Raw genomic sequence first — 25,339 nt, forward strand, 5'->3', positions numbered from 1 at the left:
CAGCCCACCAGGCTCACCCATCCCTGGGATTCTCCAAGCAGGAACACTGCAGTGGGTTGCCATTTCCTCCTCCAATGCATGAAAGTGAAAAGTAAAAGTGAATTCGCTCAGTCATGTCTCACCCTCAGTGACCCCACGGACTGCAGTCTTCCAGGCTCCTCCATCCATGGGATTTTCCAGGCAAGAGTACTGGAGTGTGGTGCCATTGCCTTCTCCGTTGACAATGCTAAATTGGGGGGAAAAACTACCATATGGAAATAATACACTACCTTTAAAAAGCTTTTGATAATATTTCTATGATACTGAGGAGAATAATTTCATTGATGACAAGAGGAGTACAAAGTAAACAGACACCACTCATTAGTGGAAGAGAAATAATAATCACAGAATAATACTTTTCTTCTCCAAAAGTTTGTTTAGAGCTTCTTTGACATCTTTGTTTCTCAAAGAGTAAATCAAAGGATTCAACATGGGAGTGAGTAGGGTATAACACAAGGAGGCCACTTTACTGAGCTCAGGAAATGTGTCAGGAGTGAGATACATAAAAAAGACAGCACCATACAGTACACTCACGACTCCCAGGTGGGAGCTGCAAGTGGAGAAGGCTTTCTTACGCCCTTCAGTGGAGGGTATCTTTAGAACTGTGGACACAATGTACAAATAAGAAACAATAATAACGATGATGGTAGGGAAGATAATGATGCCAGATAAGGTGAAAGAAACCATTCTCAGGATGAAGAGGTCAGAACAAGATAGTCTCTGAAGTGGGCGAGTGTCACAGTAAAAATGGTCAATGGCCCGAGAAGCACAAAAGGATAAAGTAAATGTCATGCTGGTCTGAAGAATTGAGCTGATACAGCCAAAAAAATAGGAACCAGCCACCAACTGAGCACAGAGATGTGTTGACATCTGGACAGTGTAGAGGAGAGGATTGCAGATGGCAATGAAGCGGTCATAAGCCATGACTGCCAGGAGAAACCCCTCGGTTACAATGAAGAGGGTGAAGAAAAAGAGCTGGGTCACACAGCCTGCATAGGAGATGGACTTGCTCACAGACCAGAAGTTGCTCATAGCCTTGGGTGCAATAACAGATGAATAGACGAGATCGATGAAGGAGAGGTTGCCTAGGAAGAAATACATTGGTGTGTCCAGCCGGGGATCAGTTATAATAATGACCATCATGCCAGCATTCCCTAGAAGGATCATGGCATAGACAAGCAGAAAAAGCAGGAAGAGGAGAATGTGGAGCTCTGGGTGGACCCTGAAGCCTACAAGAATGAAGTCAGTCACGTCTGAGTAGTTGCTTGTTCCCCTGTCACCCATGGCAGAAACCTGCAGAGAGGTACAAAGAAAAATGAGCAAATGAATTCTTGGCTGTCATCCTAGTTACAAATCACCTCTTACTGTATTAGGAGTCACAAAACTGTTCTAAAATCATTATTTATTTTCACCTTAAAAGTTACTAATTTATACGAGTGGTGAAATTAGATCTTTTCCTTCTGAATCTAATACAGTGTCTTCCCACCAAATACCTTTCACAGTGCATGTATCACTTAAGTATATATTTTGAACTCATGATTTATGCAATAAATGTAATGTCAGGAAATAGTGATTGCAAGAGAGCACAAATATTTCAATAAATGACATTTTGGAAGCAATTTTGGAGTCTGAGTTTGGAGATAAGGGCTTCAGTAGTCTACTTTAGGAAAACTTAGCTTGGCAGACATAGAGTACCAGCAGATACAAAGGAAATGATTGAATTTTAAGATACCTAAAAAGTGCAATTATTTTTTGTGGTTAATGGAAACCATGGATTCTGATATAATGTGTATAGTCACAAAGAAAAAGTTGTGCACAACCAAACACAAAAATTATCAGCACTTGTATGCTAGAATTTCTCCAAATGAGCCTCAAAATTTCTTTCATTAAAAATGATTTTCCTTCATTTCCTCAACTGACAGCTCATAGTAAAGAAAGAGACTTATTCTGTCTAGATAGAATTATTTAGAAATGGATACTGAACAAAAGATACCTAAAGAAGAAATTGTTGATTGCATTCTTATTTACCTGGAATATAACTTTTACAGTCATCATTAGTTCATTTACTCAGTCATGTCCAGCTCTTTGCGATCCCATGGACTGTAGCCTACCAGGCTCTGAGGAGCCTCTCAGTGCATGGAATCTTCCGGGCAAGAGTCCTGGAGTGGTTGCTATTTCCTTCTCCAGGGAATCTTCCCAACCCATTGATCGAACCCGGGTCTCCCGCACTGCAGGCAGACGCTTTACCGTCTGAGCCACCGGCGAAGACTCTTTTACTAGACACTTCAAATAAGATCACTCTTTTCCCCAGGGCTTTATATACATGAATCTGTGTAGACAACAATAATAATAGCAAACATTTTGTGGCATCTTTTATAGGCCACTTCTCTAAATGCTTGCATAATAGCTCATTTAACACATACAACAATAATATGAGCTGAGTGTTATTCTATTCCCCAGTTTACAGTAATGAAAATGAAGTACCAAGAAATAAAATATGTTGAAAGACACCTACTAGGGTCAGAATTGAAATCTGAAGCCAAGAAATCTGGTTCCAGAACCCATGTTCTAATCACTGTGTGATATCTATCAACTTTTTCTTTGGTAAAGAAATATGAAAGAAGTTTAATATTTTGGTGAGGAAAAGATGACTTTCAAGAAAATGGTATCATGTTGTCTTGATATCTTTTTGTTATTCACCAGATCCATCAAAAATCAAATATGAAGATAATTATATTATAAAGGGGCAAGTTTTAAATAGATCAGAGTTAGGGTCTTAGGAGTATAAATTATTTAGACAGTGAAAGGAAACCCTGTAGTAGTTGTAAAATGTTTTTTGAAAAATAATGTATCTTATTTATATTTCTTTAAAATCCTGCCTAGAACCAAGGGACCAGATTACTTGCATTTTTGAGATTTATTCCTATCAAACTCATTCTAATGTTAATAAGTTTACAGCTAAAAACACTTATATCTGGAAAACGGAGAGTGTTTTTCCCAGAGTATCCAATAGACAAGTGGTCAGTTGGTGATTTATTATTTGTCAAAAACTCACATGCTTTCAAATTTACTCTTACCTTATATTGTTTGGTAATTTATCATGTTCTGTAAAAAGAGCAGCAGAATTCTGATGCTCTGTCTTGTTATTATTTTAATTTTAGAAAGAGTAAACAAATTTAATGACTATGTTACAAAAATAATAAAAAAATCATTATGTCAAAATAAAATGAACCCCTTTCCTCTCAAAATTTCCAAGTACATGTTCATTTTCCCAGTTTCATATTCTTTGCTTAGAAAAAATAGCCTTATTTTTCTTACTGCTCTATGTAAACTACTAAACTTTCCTTTAGTAGTTGACACTGGAAAAAGTCATTGTCCTTTGTAGAAGACAAACAAGTTTATTTTCCAGTGATGCTTGGTTACTTCTGAAATGCTTGCAGGAATTATATTCTGTAGTTATGCAAAGTAAATCTGAGGAATCAATCAGTAGGATAGTCCCTCTTCTGCATTCTCTAGTGCTTGAATGCTTTTAAGAAGCAAAAATAGATTGTCTTAGACATCCTAAGTCTAAGGATGGTCCTGAGTCATCTGGAATCTCTGATAATCTGCTCAAATAACAGCAGCAGTTTTCATAATGGCTTTGGCATAACAGTATAAATTTTTATAATTGCAGCATTGAGGTTTCCTTTACCCTCTGAGATATAGTCCTCCTGGGAAAGAAAGAAGTATAAATTTATTATTAAGATGTCTAGACTCCAGAGTCAAGATCCATGAGGAACATAGGGACTCCAGAAAGGAAGAAAATGGGGGTGGGGTATGTGGAAGCAGCCTAACAGGAGTCAGCATACATAGAAGAGCTGTTTTCCTGTAAGAATCCTTTGGGAAGGACCAAAAAAAAATCTTTTTTAAAATCATCAATCCAAAAATAGACATATCTGAGTTGGAGTTCTAAAACACAACTCCTTGCATCTAAAAATGCAGCTCTACTCATTATTTTCTCTCAAACACTTTATTGAAAAATAATTAGTGTGAAATAAACTGTATTCACTGAGTATACATTTCTGTGAGTTTTGCCTATTTTATACATCAATGAAACCATCACCATATCAAGATACAGAGCATTTCAATCACCTCCAAGAGACTTGTCATGCCCTTTTTTAACTATGCCTGCTTCCAACTCCATTTTCAGCTAACCAGTGATATGATTTTTTTTGCATATAAATATGTTTGCCTATAGTATGCACCCTTTTCTCTCAGGTTTCTTTCACTGAGTAAAATGATTTTGAGATTTATTCATTTTGTAATATCTATAAGTAACTCATTCTTTTAACTGATGAGTATTCCATTTACATATGTACCAAATTTTGCTACTCTTAAATCTTGGGCAATTGAGGTGTTTTCTGATTTCAGATATTGTGAATAAAGTCAAAATAAATATTCACACACACTTATTTAATCAAGGACCCACTTCCTTCTTCTCCTCTCTCAGCACAGCATAACTTTCTTACACTCAAGCAAGTACAGGAAGAAATACAGAGATTTCTCTTCCCCTAGGTACCAGACAAAGGCTATCATATCGCCTTGAGTGTTAAGTCGCTTTATTCATGGCCACCTGTTTGCAACCCAATGGACTGTAGTCCACCAACCTCCCCTGTCCATGGGAGTCTCCAGCCAAGACTACTAGAATGGATTGCTGTGCCCTCCTCCAGGGAATCTTCCCAAGCCAGGAATTGAGCCACTCTTTTATCTCCTGCATTGGCAGATGAGTTCTTTACCACTAGCGCCACCTGGGAAGCCCATCACCTTGAGAGTATCAGGCAGCAAATATATCTTATCCCCAAGGCATAAATAATGCAGAAGGTCTATTCAAAGCAAGAGTGGCTAAAATATCTTGAAGATCTCTTTCTTTATCCAGCCTCCATTCATAGCATAGAAGCTTGATCTCTGTCATGTTACATCAAGAATACTGGAGCTCTGCTTTAAGTAGCCTCAGTTCAAAAGATGAAGTTTCTATGCCAAGAGGGATAATATCATTGGCTACTGACCATACCCAGAAACCTGCTCCTAAATCAGAGGTGTCAATCAGAGAACTGAACCACAGGTTTTGCCTAGAATGAAAAGTGTACCATAGCAGAGAGCTCCAAGTAAACTGTATTTAGAACAAAGTGTGGAAAAGTTCAAGCATAAGTGAATTCTGAAACTTAAAAATAATTTGGTGATAAGCAATGAAGTAGAGATGGTTAGCTCCATAAGAGCAAAAAGCTAGCTGTCGACCAACTAGAAGTTTACCAGAGAGAAGTAGAGGAGACAGCTAAGAAATGCCTTCTCTGGGTTTGAACAAGCATAAAAAACTAGCCTTAAAGACTTGTAAAGGAGACCAAAAACAATTTTTTTGGTATCTGTTGCATTTCAAGATATATTATTTTTTAATTTATTGTTTATTGAGGTAACACTGGTTTATATTAAGCAAGTTTCATGAATACATTATATTTCTACTTCTGTATACACTGCACAGTGCTCACCTCTGAAAATTTAGTTTCCATCACCATATAGTTGATCTCCTTAACCCATTTCTCCCTCCACTCCCCCACCTCTTTCTCTCTGATAATCACTTTTCTCTTCTCTGTATCTACATGTTTGTTTTTGATTGGTTTGGTTTGCTTACTTATTTTGATTTTTGCTTATTTGTTTTTTGTATTCCACGTATGAGTAAAGTCATATGGTATTTGTCTTTCTCTATCTAACTTATAATATCCTTGAAGTCCATCCGTGATATCACAATTGGCAAGGTTTCATCTTTTTTATGGTTGAATATAATTCTATACTATATATACACCGCATCTTCTTTATCCATCTGTCAGTGGGCCTTTAAGTTGTTTTTGTATCTTGGTTATTGTGAATAGTACTGTGATGAACATAAGGGTGCATATATCTTTTCAATTAGTACTTTCATATTCTTTGGTAAATACCAAGAAGTGGAATGACTGAATCATATGCTGGCTCTGTTCTTAATATTTTGAGAAATATCCATAAGTTTTTATACTGGCTAAGCCAATTTCTATTCTCACCAAAACTCTCTGTTTCCTTTTCTCCACATCCTCACCAATACTTGTCATTTCTTGCCTTCTTGATAATAGCCATTCTAACAGGCAGGAGGTGGTATCTCATTGTGACTTTGATTTGCATTAATTTGTGATGTTGAACATCTTTCATGAGCCTGTTGGCCGTATGTCTGTCTCCTTTGGAAAAATGTATAATCAAGTCCTTTGACCACTTTTTTTATTTCACTCGTTTATTGTTGAAACACACACTATTGTAAATGTAAAAGAAAAATCAGTGATGGAAGCAGAGAAAAAGTAAGCCCTTAAAGAGCCTACATTTTTAAAGAATTATTTTTAATTAGAGAATAATGGCTTTACAATGTTTTATTGGTTTCTGCTGTACAACAACATGAACAAGCTATAAGTACACATATATCCCCTCCTTCTAAGACCTCTCTCCCAGCCCCGCCATCCCAGCCCTCTCACTAGCTAGCTATTTTACACATGATAGAGTATATATGTCAACTCTACTCTCTCAATTTGTCTCCCTTTCCTTCATTCTCTGTGTCCACAAGTCCTTCTATATGCCTCTTTGCCCATTTTTTATTCGGGTTGTTTGGTTTTTTTTATTGTTGGCTTATATGCATCATTCATATATGTGGATATTGTCCACCAAAAGGACAACTTTAATTAGATTAGAATGTAGAATAATATATGTCCCAGAATTTGTAGAAAATGATACAACAAGAATTACTGGAGGCAATTCCTGAGTAGTGAATCTTACAGTCAACAAATGGTGTTCAGTCGCTCAGTCTGGTCCAACTCTTTGTGACCTCGTGGACTGCAGCACGCCAGGCTTCCCTGTCATTCACTATCCCCTGGATTTTGCTTAAACTCATGTCCATTGAGTCGATGATGTCATCCAACCATATCATCCTCTGTCACCTGCTTCTCCTCCTGTCTTCAATCTTTCCCAGCATCAGGGTCTTTTTCCATAAGTCAGCTTGTCGCAGTAGGTGTCCAAAGTATTGGAGCCCCAACTTCAGTATCAGTCCTTCCAATGAATATTCAGAGTTGATTTCCTTTAGGATTGGTTGGTTTGATCTCCTTGTAGTCCAAGGGACTCTCAAGAGTCTTCACCAACACCACAATTCAAAAGCATCAATTCTTCAGCACTCAGTCTTCTTTATGGTCCAACTCTCACATCCATACACGACTACTGGAAAAACCATAGCTTTGACTATATGGCCTTTTGTCAGCAAATGATGTCTCTGGTTTTTAATACATTGTCTAGATTTGTCATAGGTTTTCTTCCAAGGAACAAGACCATCTGTCAAATCAGCTGTCAGTGCCTATATGAATACATCTTACATAATACAAAATATTGTATATATTATACATATTTCTAACACTAGACATCAAAAATGAAAAAATAAAAAATATAAAAAATGAAATGATGATGAGAAAAAGAAATTCATATTTAATTACAGGTATAAGGATACTTGTATTGATAATTAAGAAGCAGCAATATGATTCAGAGAAGGCAATGGCACCCCACTCCAGTACTCTTGCCTGGAAAATCCCACGGACAGAGGAGCCTGGTAGGCTGCAGTCCATGAGGTCGCTAAGAGTCGGACATGACTGAGCGACTTCACTTTCACTTTTCACTTACATGCATTGGAGAAGGAAATGGCAACCCACTCCAGTGTTCTTGCCTGGAGAATCCCAGAACAGAGGAGCCTGGTAGGAGGCCGTCTACGGGGTCACACAGAGTTGAACGCAACTGAAGCGACTTAGTAGCAGCAGCAGCAATATGATTGCTTTATGAGAACTGTGTACTCAATTTAGTTGCTTCATGGTGGTGCCACCTACACAATTAATGAATGAATCATTATAAACTTTTATTACATAGAGTATTATAGTCATATTCACAATACAGCATTAGAAATATTGTTATTTTTTAAAAAACCCACCTACCTATGATGTTCTCATGTAGTTTCTCTAATTATTGGAGAGTGACATACACATAAAATGTGTGCATGCTCATTCACTGAGTCATGTCCAATTATTTGCAACCCCTGGACTGTCACCCGCCAAGCTCCTCCATCCATGGGATTCTCTAGGAAAGAATACTGGAGTGAGTTGCCATTCCTACTATAGGGAATATTCTCAACTGAGGGATCGAACTCGCGTCTCTTGAATCTCCTGCATTGGCAGGCAGATTCTTTACCACTGAGACACCTGGGAAGCCCACCAATACTGTACCATACTGTAATACACAGTGTATTGCATTGCCCAAAAAGTTTATTCACGTTTTCATAACAGAGTACAGAAAAACCCAAATGAATTTTTTGGTCAACCCAATAGGAGAAGGGTTCATGTCATAAAAGAAATCAAAAGCAGTCTTTAATAATTCATGTCCTTCTGCCAAATTGCCTAATGTCCCTTGTCTCTGGCACTGCTTCTTCTGTATCTCCTTCCTAGTCATCTGGCACTGATTGAGAGCCACTCATCTCCATCAAATCTTCTGTTGATTCTTTTGTTCTGGTATTTATCAGTTCGTTAATTTCTCCAACATCCATATCTTGAAACACTTAACCCACTTCACCCCCTTTTTTGTCATATCTTCAATATCTTCATGATTTCTTGATTGGCTCTGTTGTAAATCATGTGAAGTCATGCACAGCATCTTGAACCAGTTCTCCAGCAGGACTTTACTATTTCAGGATTGATGGCTTTCACAGACTTTCTATAACAATGATGACATCTTTAATGGTATAATCCTTTCAGACTTTCATGATCTCTCTATCAGGTTTCTCTTCCATATCACTGACAATCTTTCCCTAAATTATCATGTGTAATGTGCCTTAAAGATCCTTACACCCCCTGATCTAGGGGCTGAATTAGAGATGTTGTGTTCAGGGGACAAGTAGACACCTTTGGTGTTTAACTCATGGGGTTCTGGGTGGCCAGGGACATGGTCCAATATTTAAAAAAAAAAAAAAATTTAAGACAGACCTCTCCTGCAAGGTGCTTCCAAAAGCATCAGTGGAACCAAGTCAGGAGAAAGAGGTTACTTGTCTAGTCTTTCTTGCTTTACAAAAAGAGACTGGCAGCTGCAATGTATCTTTTCCCTTTAAAACTTGGGGATTAATAATTTTATAGATAAGGACATTCTTGATCATAAACCTAAACACATTTGCACAAAACAGTAGGGTAAGCCTATCCATTCCTGCCTTGAATCCTGGGACTCACTTCCTTCCCCTTCTAATAAGTATCCTCTGTGACAGTTTCTTCACAGAATAGGGCACTTTTCTTCTGCATTAAAAATTGGTTCAGCCAGATATCCTCTCTCCTCAATGATTTTCTTACTGGCATTTGGGAGCTCATCGGCTGCCTCTTGATCAGCAGAAGCTACTCCCTCAATTTTCTTGACACTTCTTAAGCCAAATCTCTTTCTAAAATTATCAAACCATCCTTTGCTTTCATCAAATTCTCCAGTTTAGTCCTTCACCTTGCTTTTGTTTTACGTTGGCATATAACTTTACTTTTTCTCAAATCATATTACAATATATAGATATGTCTTTCTCCTAGCAATCCTGCACCCAGTAAAATATGCATTGTTAATATGAGATAAAGTATTCACAAAAGTACAAAATTTTCATACCTACTGCTGTAGCCACAGCAAGCTACAGCTTCACAAATTCTTAAAAAAAAAAAAAAGTGAGTCCTTACACTGGATTCATTCATCTTAAAATGGCAGGCAACCATAGCTGTAGACCTCAATCTTCAGTAGATACCTAGCAATTCAACTTTTTCTTGTAAGATCATGACTATTCTCTGCTTCTTAGGAGCACTTCCCGAATCATTAGTGGCACTTCATAGGAGTCCTGAGATGTTGTTATTTAAGGTATTGCACTAAACATAATGAAAAACTTAAAAGAACTGGGAGAGATCACTTTTTATTGTGGTACCCAGTTTAATGGAAAGATTAATAGCTCACATAGAGATGATTAGTGTCCTGTAGTGTTTTAAGTGGATACTCACATCACTTGAGCTCACCACAATAACAACAGGAGGTAACTACAAATATATTATAGTAGTACGATATACTACAATCAATTTCCTGTAATTATTATTTAATACTCCAATGTTACATTTTTAAAATTTCTCTCAACTGAAAATGGTGCGAGGTATGGTCTAGACTAGTATCTATACATATTTTATGCATTCATGACATACCTAATTTTTCTTAATTATTTTCAATATTTCTAGGCTACATAGTTCATCTGCAAGTTTTTTTTCAAATTGTCGCAAATATTCAAAACAACTTCTAATACATTTATTAAAATCAATTTGTGTGCAAGTGAATCTGCATATTTAAAACTAGTGTTGTTCAAGTATCAACTCTATAGTCATACACTATAATACCAGGGTTAGGTCTTCAACATATTAATTCTGAAAACCAGAATTCAGCCCATAACACTTTCTTTTCTTGTCTATTGCCTTAGCTAAGACTTCAACTGTAGTTGAAGGTTGTAAACGTTTTGCAACGGGGACTTCCTTGCTTTGTTCCTAATTTTATCAGGAAAGCTTCTGCTTCTCACCTTAAATATGATCTTAGCTCTAGATTTTTGGTAGATGTTACTTTTCAAGTTAAGGAAATTCTCTATTCCTAGCTTGCTAAAGCTCCTTTACTTTTTATGTGTTTGTACCATCACCATACATATCATTCAGATTTAAAATGATGAGACACACCTTCTTTGCTGTATTGTCTCATACTAATAAGTTATTATATTCTGTGTATTTAACTTATAATTTTTATTAACTTTGCTTATTTTAAATGAAACAAAAATTAATGTTTTTAATGATAAAAGGTGCAATTCACAAAGATAGACATCATAAACCATTAGACCCCTTGACAACAAAAAAAAAAAAAACAAAGATTCATAAAGCAAATACAGGAGAAACATAAGAAAAAATAACAAAAATATATAATCATAGTGAGACATATTGGAGAAGGCAATGGCACCCTGCTCCAGTACTCTGTCTTGGAAAATCCCATGGATGGAGGAGCCTGGTGGGCTGCAGTCCATGGGGTCGCTAAGAGTCTCACTTTTCACTTTCATGCACTGGAGAAGGAAATGGCAACCCACTTCAGTGTTCTTGCCTGGGGAATCCCAGGGACAGCCCTGGTGGGCTGCCATCTATGGGCTCACACAGAGTCGGACACGACTGAAGTGACTTAGCAGTAGTAGCAGCAATGAGGCATATTAACATTTCTCTAAGAATATTTTATCAACTGTAGAAAAAACAAGAATAGGAGCATTCTGAAGGATGTCATTAATAATTTAATATAATATATATTTATGGAATTAATTTATATAATCATATCCTGCTGCTGCTGCTAAGTCGCTTCAGGCGTGTCCGACTCTGTGCGACCCCATAGATGACAGCCTACCAGGCTCCACCACCCCTGGGATTCTCCAGGCAAGAACACTGGAGTGGGTTGCCATTTCCTTCTCCAATACATGAAAGTGAAAAGTGAAAGTGAAGTCGATCAGTCGTGTCCGACTCTTCCCCACCCCGTGGACTGCGGCCTACCAGGCTCCTCCATCCATGGGTTTTTCCAGGCAAGAGTACTGGAGTAGGGTGCCACTGCCTTCTCCTAATCATATCCTCATAAATATAATTAGAATTTTGTATTTCATGTGTTATTAGAAGTCTGTAGGACATTTAGAAAACCTGGCAAAAAGATAAGCATTACTAAGTTTCAAAAAGTAAAATTCTTTTTTGTATGTGTGGTTCAGTTATACATATACAAAGATGATATTTTTCTCCATTATATGTTATTGCAAGCTATTGACTATAGTTCCCTGTGCTATACAATAAACCTTTCCTGCTTGTTTCATATCTATTTTTTTTATTTAGAAATCTAGCATTCTATTTAAGTCAAACAAATGGAATCAAAATGTCATAAAATTTTAGTTAGGCAAAAATCCATACATTTTCTAAAATATATATGTTGTACATATTATTTATATATCTGTATACAAAACTTTTCTAATACACTTGATAAACACTTGAGAAAGAACATCAATAAAAAAGGAGATGGAGAAATTGGAAAACATAACCTAAATGAAATAGGACCACTGAATATGAAATAGAAAAAGTGAAACAAGCTAGATAAAAGTAAAAGATCCTCACATACTTCAGTTGTTTTTAACATGGTTGCTCATTAGAAACATATCTGGAGCTCTGGCCAAAAATAATAATAATAATAACCAATACCTGGGTAATTGTATTTTTCAAAAAATTCCAAGATAAATCTCATATGCATCTGGATTTTAAAAAGCAATTACATATTTTTCTATTCAATGGTAGTTTTGGTGATATAGAATTTTATAATTTTTCTGTTGACCAGTCATGATACTGTGGTATTAAGTGGGTAATAGTTACATGATTGGACTTCCCTGGTGGTTCAGATGGTAAAGCATCTGTCTACAATGTGGGAGACCTGGGCTCAATCCCTGGGTCAGGACAGTAGTAAAAGATGTTGATCAGATTTCACAATCAATAACAAGACAAAAAATAAAAGATAATTAAAATTGCAAGCCATGAAGGAAACATAATCAGCCTAACAATATAAAATAATTACATACAAGTAGGTGGGCCAAGCAGAAGGATGTGGTAAGCAGAAGTGCATACATGCACATGTTTTCATCTGCCCAGCCAGTCCATGTCTTTTGATAGGTGCATTTAATCCAATTACATTTAATGTAATTATCCTATTATCTACTACCACTTTCTTAATTGTCTATGGTTTATTTTCTGTGGATAGGGCTTTCCATTTTCTTGTTTTCTGCTTAAAGAAGTTCCTTTAGCATTTGTTGTAAAGCTGATTTGGTAGTGCTGAATTATTTTAGCTTTTGCTTATCTGGAATGCTTTTGATTTCTCCATCAAATCTGAAGAAGAGTCTTGCTGTATAGAGTACTCCTGGTTGTAAGTTCCTTTCGTTTCATCACTTTAAATATGTCATGCTATTCCCATCTGGCTTGTAGAGTTTCTGGTAAGAAATCAGCCTGTGATTCATGTCAATGTATGGCAAAACCCACTATAATATTGTAAAGTAATTAGCCTTCAATTAAAATACATAAACTTTGGAAAAAAGAAAGAAAGAAATCAGCCTGATGGTTGTTCCCTTGTATGTTCTCATTTTTCCCTTGTTGCTTTTAATGTTTTATCTTTGTCTTTAATTTTTTGTGAGTTTGATTACTATGTGTCCTGGTGTGTTCTTCCTTTGGTTTATCCTGCCTGGGATTCTCTCTGCTTCCTAGACTTGATTATTTCCCTTCCCATGTTAGGAAAGTTTTCAGCTATTATCTCTTCAAATATTTTCTTAGGTCTTCTCTCTCCCTATCTTCTTTCTGGGGCCCCTATAATGCAGATGTTCATACTTTTAATGTTGTTCCAGGTCTCTCAGGCTATCTTCATATCTTTTCATTCTTTACTCTATATTCTGTTCTGTGGCAGTGATTCCACCAAACTGTCCTTCAGGTCATTTATCTCTGTTTACACCTCAGTTATTCTGCTCTGGATTTCTTCTAGTACATTATTCACTTCTGTTTACTCCTTCTTTACTTCTTGTAGATCTTTGGTAAACATTTTTTTGTGTCTTCTCAACCTTTGCCTCCATTCCTTTGCTGAGAACCTGAATCATATTCACTATCATTATTCTGAATTCTTTTTCTGGAAGGTTGCCTATCTCTACTTCATTTAGTTGTTTTTCTGGGGTTGTATCCTGTACCTTCATCTGGGAGGCAGCTTTCTGCTTTTTCATGCTGATTAACTTTCTGTAATGTGGTTTTAATGTGATATTAAGAAGAGGGAGCAAGAATACATAAAAGAATTATACAAAAAAGATCTTCATGACCCAGATAATGATGATGGTGTGATCACTCACCTAGAGCCAGACATCCTGGAATGCAAAGTCAAGTGGGCGTTAGGAAGCATCACTATGAACAAAGCTACTGGAGGTGATGGAATTCCAGTTGAGCTATTTCAAATCCTAAAAGTTGATGCTGTGAAAGTGTGGCATTCAATATGCCAGCAAATTTGGAAAACTCAAACAGTGGCCACAGGACTGGAAATGGTCAGTTTTCATTCTAATCCCAAAGAAAGGCAATGCCAAACAATGTTCAAACTACCACACAATTGCACTCATCTCACATGCTAGCAAAGTAATGCTCAAAATTCTCCAAGCCAGGCTTCAACGATACGTGAACCGTGAACTTCCAGATGTTCAAGCTGGTTTTAGGAAAAGCAGAGGAACCAGAGATCAAATTGCCAACATCTGCTGGATCATGGAAAAAGCAAGAGAGTTCCAGAAAAATACCTATTTCTGCTTTATTGACTATGCCAAATCCTTTGAATGTGTGGATACAAAAAACTGGAAAATTCTTAAAGAGATGGGAATACCAGACCACCTGACCTGCCTCCTGAAAATCTGTATGCAGGTAAAGAAACAACAGTTAGAACAGAACATGGAACGGCAGACTGATTCCAAATCAGAAAAGGAGTACGTCAAGGATGCATATTGTCACCCTGATTATTTAACTTATATGCAGAGTGCATCATGTGAAATGCTTGGCTGGTTGAAGCATAAGCTTGAATCAAGATTGCTGGGAGAAATATCAAAGATCTCAGATACACAGATGACACCACCATTATGGCAGAAAGCAAACAAGAACTAAAGAGCTTCTTGATGAAAGTGAAAGAGGAGAGTGAAAAAGTTGGCTTAAAACTCAACATTCAGAAAACGAAGATCATGGCATCTGGCCCCATCACTTCATGGCAAACAGATGGGGAAACAATGGAAACAGTGGCAGACTTCTTTTTGGGGGGCTCCAAGATCACTGCAAATGGTGACTGCAGCCAAGAAATTAAAAGATGCTTGCTCCTTGAAAGAAAAGCTCTGACCAATCTAGACAGCATATTAAAAAGCAGAGACATTACTTTTCCAACCAAGGTCTGTCTAGTCAAAGTTATGGTTTTTCCAGTAGTCATGTATGGATGTGAGAGTTGGACTATAAAGAAAGCCAAGTGAAGAATTGATGCTTTGAACTGTGGTGTTGGAGAAGACTCTTGAGAGTCCCTTGGACTGCAAGAAGATCCAACCAGTCAATCCTAAAGGAAATCAGTTCTGAATATTCCTTGGAAGAACTGATGCTGAAGCTGAAACTCCAATACTTTAGCCACCTGATGAGAAGAACTGACTCATTGGAAAAGACCCTGATGCTGGGGAAGGTTGAAGGTGGAAGAAGGAGGACAGAGAGTGAGACGGTTGCATGGTACCACTGACTTGATGGACATGAGTTTTAGTAAGCTCCAGGAGTTGGTGATGGACAGGGAAGCCTGGCATGCTGCAGTCCTTGGGGTTGCAAAGAGTCAGTAACAACTGAGCAACTGAACTGACCTACCATACAGTTAAATTGAATCATATACCCACTGAAAGCAAGAATCTGATGGACCAATAGAGTCACCGTCTGAATTGTAATTATGGCTTGGGTAATTCAAAGACTGCAACATGCTGTTAGTACTTCTGACAAATTAAAGCAAAAATTGAGCTCAGATCTTTAAATTCTATTTCTATAGGGTACTTGTCACCATAACAAGATAATGTCCTATAGTTAACAGCTGCAGAGATGAAACTGCTGAAAGCTAACCCACAGTATGAATTTTTGGCTTGCCGAACACAAAACATGTTGAATCATCCCTTCAATTTCTCTCATACAATTAACTGAGGATTCCTGGTTCGTGAAAGTGAAGATGCTCAGTCGAGTCTGACCCTTTGTGACTCCATGGACTGTAGCCTAACATACTCCTCTGTCCATGGGGTTTTCCAGGCAAGAGTCCTGGTTTGTAACATTACTCAAAACATTTGAAAATTCTGACATTTTGGAAGCTACCTCAACCACCTTTGCAGAAGGAAGCAGACCTACCTGCCTAAGAGTTATTCCCTGCTCAATTTAAGATGCTGCTACTCCTTTATCTGAAAAAGTTTCCTTGAAGGAAGAAGCCATAGTTCCCCTTTCCACTCCTCATTTTCATTCTATGAGCTCACTTATTAGTGCAAGAATATGAATACTGTCCCAAGGCAGATAGAGAATTTGTAGAAGACTGGCTTAAAATTTTGAATATTTTTTGGATACATATTGGCAAAAGTGCTTTGAGGTGAATGAATTTTAGGGCTCTTTTACTTGAGAGGGAGGGAGATACTTGACAGAATTCTTACTTAACCAAAATTTGACAATTAGTGTGTTGCTGCTGCTGCTGCTAAATCACTTCAGTCATGTCCGAATCTGTGTGACCCCATAGACGTCAGCCCACCAGGCTCCCTCATTCTCCAGGCAAGAACACTGGAGTGGGTTGCCATTTCCTTCTCCAATGCATGAAAGTGAAAAGTGAAAGTGAAGTCTCTCAGTCGTGTCAGACTCTTAGCGACCCCATGGATTACAGCCTACCAGGCTCCTCCATCCATGGGGTTTTCCAGGCAAGAGTACTAGCTAATGTAAATAAGTTGAAGTCTAATGTTTGATTGATATGACAAGTGTAATTTATTAACTAATACCAGATATTAAATGAAATTAATACACTAGAAACACTTTGGGAAAAGTATAGAAAAGGAAATTTAATATCTTTAGGAGACAGTAGTGCTAGAGTGGCACTACTGGCTAGGTGCCCCGAGGTGTTCCTTTACCAATGACAAAGCAAACAGCCAGAAATTTTAAAAGCAGCTGTGATACTTCTCTCTAAGGATGTTGGTGGCAGACATTAAGGTTAAAGTGGCCTTTCTAATATCGGTGAGAAGCGAGGAGTGAGAGTGTTCAGATTATGGCTTCTGACTGAGAGAGCAAAGAAAGATTTGGTTAACATGATAGTAGCAACTTATTAGTTCAAAAATGAATGTGGTATAGTAATCTCCACCTAGGGGTAGCTAATCATAAGTTATCTAGGAATAAAATAAGTGGACCCTCTTTAGAGAGAGCAAAAGACAGAGAGACAAAAAGAGAGAGGCATTGGATAAGATCAAAAGCTGACCTGAGCTACCACGATTCAGATAATGCCCATCTCCCAACTCTTAGACTTGAGTGAGTCACAGAGAGTCAGTGGAATGAAGATGTGAATAAGATGTGAACTGAAATCACTGAATTCACTCTTGAATAAGATGTGAACTGAAATCCTTCCAAAACCTTCCAAATATTTTGATGACTAATTTTCAAATGACTGAACACTGAAGAAAATGTTTGGAGAACACTCCAAACATTTTGTGGAGTTATAGAGCTATTTCTTGGGCTTCCCTGGTGTCTAAGTGGTAAAGAATCCACCTGCTAATGCAGGAGACATGGGTTCCATCCCTGGGTCAGGAAGATCCCTTGGAGAAGGAAATGGCAACCCACTCTACTATTTTTGCCTGGAAAATTCCATGGATAGAGGAGCCAGGAGTACTATAGTCCATGGGACCATGAAAGAGTCAAACATGACTTAGTGACTATACAACAATAACAGCAACAACAACAGAGTTATTTATTAGATCCTGTCTCAGAACTATCCAGCAGAGGAACAAAGAACTTGAAATTTTTGAAGTAAAACTTTCTAATAGTGTGACATTTGACAAGTTTGAATCCTACTTGAAGACTCTTGCCTATTTTTCACATTCTAACTTCCTAGAATGCTGCCAAGGGACTCACCCTCTCCAGCCCTCTCATTGTGTATATGCAGCTGGAGCAAAAATAAAAATAAAAAATGTATGTGTCTAATTATTTATCTTTTGCTTAAATTATCCAAAGTTCATTTATGTAGGTTGCCACTAAAGACACCCAAGTATAAGACATGCAATTGAGAAACCCAATACCAATCATCACAATGCCAAACAATGTGAGTAAATGTTTCCACACTGATAAGGAAAAAAAAAAAAAACTATTTCCAAAATCTAGAAGTCATATTCAGTAAAAGTAAGAACTATTAAAATTCAGTTCAGTTCAGTCATTTAGTCGTGTCCAACTCTTTGAGATCCCATGGACTGCAGCACACCAGGCTTCCCTGTCCATCACCAACTCCCAGAGCTTACTCATGTCCATTGAGTCGGTGATGCCATCCAACCATCTCATCCTCTGTCGTCCCCTTCTCCTTTAGCCTTCAATCTTTCCCAGCATCAAGGTCTTTTCCAATAAGTCAGTTCTTCTCATCAGGTGGCTAAAGTATTGGAGTTTCAGCTTCAGCGTCAGTTCTTCCAGTGAATATTCAGGACTGATTTCCTTTAAGATTGACTGGATCTCCTTGCTGTCCAAGGGACTCTCAAGAGTCTTCTTCAACACCACAGTTCAAAAGCATTAATTCGTTGGCATTCAGCCTTCTTTATGATACAATTCTTCCATCCATACATGACTACTGGAAAAACCATAGCTTTCACTAGATGGACCTTTTTTGGCAAAGTAATGTCTCTGCTTTTCAATATGCTGTCTAGGTTGGTCATAGCTTTTCTTCCAAGGAACAAGCATCTTTTAATTTCATGGCTGTAGTCACCATCTGCAGTGATTTTTGGAGCCCAAAAAAATAAAGTCGGTCACTGTTTCCATTGTTTCCCCAACAATTTGCCATGAAGTGATTGGGGCCAGATGCCATGATCTAGTTTTCTGAATGTCAAGTTTTAAGCCAAATTTAGTCTTTGATTAAAGTTGGGGGGGCGGCAGTTGTCTTGTTTTATTTTTTTTAACAGTATTATAATAGTTAAGAAAGGATGTTGACCTTCAGTATGTCTTGTTTGGAGAAATGTCTGTATAGGTTTTCTTTCCATTGTTTAAAATTGTATTTAATTTTTAATTGAAGGATAATTGCTTTATAGAATTTTGTTGTTTTCTGTCAAAGAGCAACAAGAATCAGCCATAGGTGTACATATGCTTCTGCCCATTTTTTGATTGGGCTGTTTGTTTCGATGATATAAAGCCACATGAGCTATCACTTATATGCTGAATCTTAAAAAAACAATAGAATGCAAATGAACTTATTTACAAAACTGAAACAGACTCACAGACTTAGAACTTATTGTCACAAGAGGGGAAGGATTAGGGAAAGAGAGTGGGAGGGATAGATTGGGAATTGGGGATGGACACACTTCTATATTTAAAACAGATAACCAACAAGGACCTACTTGTTTGGTACAGGGAACCGTGTTCAGTATTATGTAGTAACCTAAATGGGAAAATAATTTGAAAAAGAATATTTTTTAAAAAGAAAATTAAATCTGTACTTCAAGTTAAAAAGAAAAAAGAAATGATTGAAATGGATTCCTTTTTAAGTTTCAGGATACCTTGCTTCTTTCTGACCCCATCCTTTCCCTCTTCTTCCCCTCCCTCCCTGCCCAGCCCTTAACAGTAAGAAGCTTTGTCCGCAATTATATAATAGCGTTCACACACTCAAGAATTTTTATTGATTTTATGACTTATACTGGTATTATGGGATAGGATAAAGTGACATATACTCAATTCACAAGAGTAACAGTCCAATATCAATTCAAATTTCAACATTTTTGCAATATCTAATCAGTTCAGCTACTCCAATTACTACAACAATTTAAACCTCATAATAAGAGTTAAAACTATCCTAAGGAAAACAAATGGAGCATGCTTTGGGTGCTCGTCCAACAGATGTTTAATTTAGTAATTTTAACTTATATTTATGAATATTTGAATTATCATTTGAAATTATCTGAGTTGGATAATCTTAGCAGTCTGGCAATAGAAAATATTATTATAAATGTCCTCACCAAAGTTCAATGCACTAAGCATTAGGTAAACATTAGCAATCCAAAAAATTTAAAGACAAAATGTAACACATAGAATTATAGGACAATCAATATATGCGCATGTCCCAAAACTTGTAACCGGGAAGAAGAGACAGTGCATTGCGGAGGAGAGTGTTTGAGACATCTAATGCAACCTTCTGCCTCTCAAGATCATATCACTATTGAGAAACTTCTCCGTGTGAATACAGACTTAAAGTTCCCTCAAAGTAATGACTTATGATGTACATGATGGAGAATACAATTTTCAGACTCCCTTGGAATGTGACGGTGTTTCATAATCCATGCAACATTGAAAAAGGAAACACTTCGTCAATAAAGGCCAACAAAAGGTTGATACGACATCAGGTGGTTCTGATGGAATCTTGATGGCACACATAATGAGAGAGATATAAATTAGGCACTACTTTTCATATAAGGCCTGTGAAACCAGAAAAAAATTTTACCAAGAATAATGTTTATGACAATTAGAAGAAAGTAAGGGAGAGCTTAACTTAACACCTTTGAAAGCATTCTGCCTTGATTTTCATCTTTCCCAGGTTTCTTCCAACATCTGGCATGGTTTAAGCAATGCCACTTTGAAGGTTAGACATTGAAATACTGTAATGTTATAGCTGAAAAATGAAAAATATAATCCACCAGACTAAAATCTAAAGCAAATTAATCTAGGCCTTATTGTTAGTCAGTATTTTGTTGCCTTTTCCAAATAGTCTTTAATCACGCACACTTGTTAGATACATCAAAGAGTGACATTCTAGGGTATCAGATATACAGTGGAAATAAGTAAAACTGAAACCTAAAAAGGGTATTTTCCAGACTTATAATAATCAATGCCAAAGATCAGTTTCCCAAGCTGATTTGAATTCACATTTCCCTCTTAAATGATATTTTTCTGAATATCAAGGAAAATGGCAGCATCTGAACATCAAGAGAATGGTAGATTTATCAGTTTAGGGAGAAAGATAAATATAACCTTGATTTATTAAGTCACTTAGCTTCTCACTTTGTCTATTCAATAAGAATATTCATTTCTCAAATCTCTTACCCTAATCAACATTAACCCATGAAGATGTTTGCCTTTGTGCATTCATCCAAGGAGGTTTTGCTATCTTAAAAGCAGAAAACCAGAAGACCTTATCTAAGACCTATATTTTAGGTTTTCTCAATGCCAAGTGTACGGACAAAACTCATAATTATATTTTATTTCTTAGGATTAGTTCTTGCCTAGAATTTAATGTTGTCCTGACTTAGGCATTATAATTTCTTAGCTAAAGCATTACTTACATCAACTGTAAAAATGTTAACTCTGGCACAACTTTCTCTAGAACTTGGCTTCCTAAATTTAATACCTATCAAACCTGCTTTAACCCACCTTCCCTTCTCAACTGACATCGGATATTTAGAACTAATCACATTTTAAAACTACCCCATATTCAAATAACCCAAACATATTCATACACAAATACACACATGCATGCACACAAACATGTATGTACATTTACATATAACCCAACTATCTGTAGAGCTTATTATAAAGGCTTAAGATATTTTTAACTGAGATTTTCAAACTGACTTTATTTCAACTGAGTGTTTTCATTAATCATGTGTGTGCATGTGTGTGTGTGTGTGTTCAGTCACTCAGTTAAGTCTGACTCTTTGTGGCTCCATGGACTGTAACCTGCCAGGCTCCTCTGTCCATAAGATTTTCCAGGCAAGAATACTGGAATGGGTTGCCATTTCCTACTCCAGGGGATCTTCCTGACCCAGGCATCAAACCCACATCTCTTGCATCTCCTGCATTGGCAGGTGGATTCTTTACCACTAACACCATCTGGGAAGCCCCCCATCAATAGCATATTCACTACCAATAATTTGTATTACCCAAAAGATAGAGGAATGAGCTGTAAAACATCATAAATATCATAAAATATTCTCATCATATGGGAGAAAAGTAGGATGACCATGCCATTCAAGGAAAACCAAACAAATATCATAATTTAAACCAAATGAACGCAATCTTCCCATGTTCATTTTTATTTGGCCCCTATTTACTTCAACAGAAGCCACTGTTTATGTAACCTTTCCTTTTTCCTTTCATCATATACGCATGTCCTCACATCTTTGGCATGATGTTAAAAACAAAACGCAACACTAGCACTTATAGTTATTTGCATATAAAACAGTTGGGTCACACAGTTTCCAAATAAATCCTTATACTTAAATATTTTCTAAATTTTATTTAGGCATACTTGGAAGAGAAACAATAATATTTTTTTCTTCTCCATTTACATATATATTATTGCCTGGAGAGTGAAAAATATATCTCTTTGTAGAAATGCAATAAATTTTCATGGCTGTCCAAAACTTTCAGATTTAACGTTACCTTGTGGAAAAGTGAAAAGTAAATAGTGAAAAGTGAATTTGTAGAATTTTTATAGGATATTATTAATGCTGTTGAATAAAACTGTTAAGGTTTTTGGTTTTGCTTTGGTTTGAGAAACAACTTGAGCTTTAAATGCATAAGTCTAGAAGATTTGGAGAACAAAATCAAAGGATGCAAGAAAAAGTAAAAGTGGAAGCATATTTAGAGTAAAACTTTTTTCTTCCATACAACTTTTCTCATCGCATCTTTAACATCCTTATTTCTTAGAGAGTAGATTAAAGGGTTCAGCATAGGTGTGAATAAAATGTAACATACTGAGGCCACTTTACGAAGTTCCGGGTTACTTGGTGGTGTGAGATACACAAACGAGACAGTGCCATAAAGCAAACTTACAACCCCCAGATGAGAGCTGCAAGTGGAGAAGGCTTTCTTCCTTCCTTCACTGGAGCGGATCTTTAAAACTGTGGACACAATATACATGTAAGAGACTACAATAACAACTATCGTGGGCAAAATAATAAGAATAGCCAAATTAAGTGATACCATCTTATTAATAAAGACATTGGAACATGAGATCTTCTCAATTGGGTTTGAATCACAGTAGAAGTGATCAATGACTCGAGAGGCACAGAAAGACATTGAAAATGTTACACTGATTTGAAGGATGGAACTGACCCAGCCACAGAGATAAGAACCAGCCACCAGCTGGATACAGAGACTTCTTGACATGCGGACAGTATAGAGAAGTGGGTTGCAGATGGCAATGAAGCGGTCATAAGCCATGGCTGCTAAGACAAAGGCCTCTGTTACCATGAAAAGTGCATAAAGAAACAGCTGAGCCACACAACCTGCAAAGGATATGGTCTTTTTCTGAGACAGGATGTTGACCATGGCTTTGGGTACAATAACAGTGGAGTAGGAGAGGTCAATGATGGAGAGATTGCCTAGGAAGAAATACATTGGTGTGTTCAGCCGGGGATCAGTCACAATGATGCCAATCATGCTAAGGTTCCCCAGAAGGACCATCCAATAAATAATCAGGAAAAGTAGGAAAAGGAGACTGTGGAGCTCTGGACGGACCCTGATGCCTACAAGAATGAAGTCAGTCACTTCTGAATGGTTGTCTCCTCCCTTGTCACCCATGGCAAACTTCTGCTTAAAGGCATAAGAGAAAGTCAGCAAAGTTTCTACTCTTTAGCTAGTATCACAAATAACACTTTGCATCTAAAAATACTTTATAATTGACATAATATTTTCATATCCATTATTCGACTAAGCTTACACATATGGCAAAAGAAATATGAGAGAGAGTTTGAGTTGCCTGAGGTAACACAGCTGGTTAAAAATGGAATTTAGACTCAAGATGAAATATTTTGAAATCAAGCCTAGTGTTAATTTCAACACAACAGAGTTTATCAAATGAGATATTTTGTGAGAGGTCATCTGTGATTTCAAAATACTAAAATCTGATAAGCTTGTACTAAGAAAAAGACACTTCCATAAATTTTATCATTAAATATTCACTTTTATATGTAATACTTTGCCTCAATTCAGTAATAAAAGATAAATGAAGGAAAAGAAGCGAAAAGTACATTCCAAGATAATATGAACTTTCTGCACAAAAGAGCTCTTACAATTGCAAGTACATTACTAAAGAACTAAATTGCCTTACTTTGAGATCTTTTAAAATAAAATCAATCTTCAACTTCTGGAACTAGTCTAATTTAAGTTTATTTTATTTTATTTATTTATTTAACTAGTCTAATTTTATTCATTTATTTAATAAAGTAAAATGTGAGTGATACCTTTATATTTTTTATCCTGTGAAGTTTATTGATACTAGTTTTCTCTATATAAATCTGTCAAGACATTCACTTCATCTCAAACTTTTCCAAATGAGAGAAAGAACCAATCAAAAATGTTAACTCTGTAAAAGAATATATTAAATAGCAAATTTTACTGAACTCATAATATGATGGTTAGAACTCAGTAGTTTTGAGAACAAAAGTATTAATTTCCTGGAAGCATCCAAATTAACTTATTTGAATATGGGTGACCTGTTAAACGATCAAGACACTTTTTGTTAATTTTAAATATTTCTGTTATTTTTCTATGAAACAATGCACTCATTGTCATTTAGGTTGTCTAGAAATTAAGGATAATTTTACACATCTTTTCTTCTTGATGATACCTAAACCAACTGTCATTTATCTTTTCAAAGACTGGTGTGAATAATAAAAGCCAGCAAATGATCCACAAAATATTTTTACCAAAATTAAAATAAATGTATACTAACAATCAAAACCTTAGAAAATATGCTGAGTTTCATTTTGAATCTCAAGATTCCCTTAATAGTAAGAGCTTTTTTTTTTTTTTTTTTCTCACCCAGACTTAGTCCTATTTATTTTTTTTTATGGCTGAGTAGTATTCCATTTTATTTTTATTTTTATTTTTTTTTATTTTTAAAATTAAAAAAATTTCAGGTATACACGTGCTCCCCATCCTGAACCCTCCTCCCTCCCCCTCCCCATACCATCCCCCTGGGCCGTCCCAGCGCACCAGCCCCAAGCATCCAGCATCGTGCACTGAACCTGGACTGGCATCTCGTTTCATACATGACATTTCACGTGTTTCAATGCCATTCTCCCAAATGTATGGAGCAGTCTAATAGTAAGAGCTTTTATTTTGTGTTTTTTATGGTCCACAAAAAATCCCCTGGATCCTGAAACCTTCATGACTTTCTCTGCTTCTTTCATTTGTTGCTTTTCCCAATAACTTTCTCAAAAAAAAAAAAAAAAATAAGGGAATTCCCTGGTAGTCCAGTGCTTAAGACTCCATGCTTTCACTGCCAAGGGCCCAAGTTTGATCCCTGGTTGGAGAACTAAGATCCCACAGGCCACATAGTGCACAGCCAAACAAACAAAAAAAAAAGCCATGAAATTAATTCATGGGTAAATGGCTGAACAAAATAATACTATTCTCAGTCACTAGCCTCACTCTACTGCTAAACTACA

The 25,339-nt window shown here is 36.7% G+C and overlaps 2 protein-coding genes across 2 annotated transcripts; both read right to left on the reverse strand.

Annotated features, from left to right (window-relative positions):
* Window positions 1–381: 381 nt before the first annotated feature.
* LOC133248925 (olfactory receptor 9K2-like) lies at window positions 382–1,362 on the reverse strand. Its single transcript, XM_061419193.1, has one exon. It carries the CDS (start codon window positions 1,321–1,323, stop codon window positions 382–384), a length of 942 nt encoding a protein of 313 aa, XP_061275177.1. The 5' UTR covers window positions 1,324–1,362.
* A 21,164-nt stretch (window positions 1,363–22,526) lies between these two features.
* On the reverse strand, window positions 22,527–23,468 carry LOC133248926 (olfactory receptor 9K2-like). Its single transcript, XM_061419194.1, has one exon. It carries the CDS (start codon window positions 23,466–23,468, stop codon window positions 22,527–22,529), a length of 942 nt encoding a protein of 313 aa, XP_061275178.1.
* Between the last annotated feature and the right edge of the window lie 1,871 nt (window positions 23,469–25,339).

The sequence above is a fragment of the Bos javanicus genome, chromosome 5 (genome assembly GCF_032452875.1).
Source record: "Bos javanicus breed banteng chromosome 5, ARS-OSU_banteng_1.0, whole genome shotgun sequence".
NCBI lineage: Eukaryota > Metazoa > Chordata > Mammalia > Artiodactyla > Bovidae > Bos > Bos javanicus.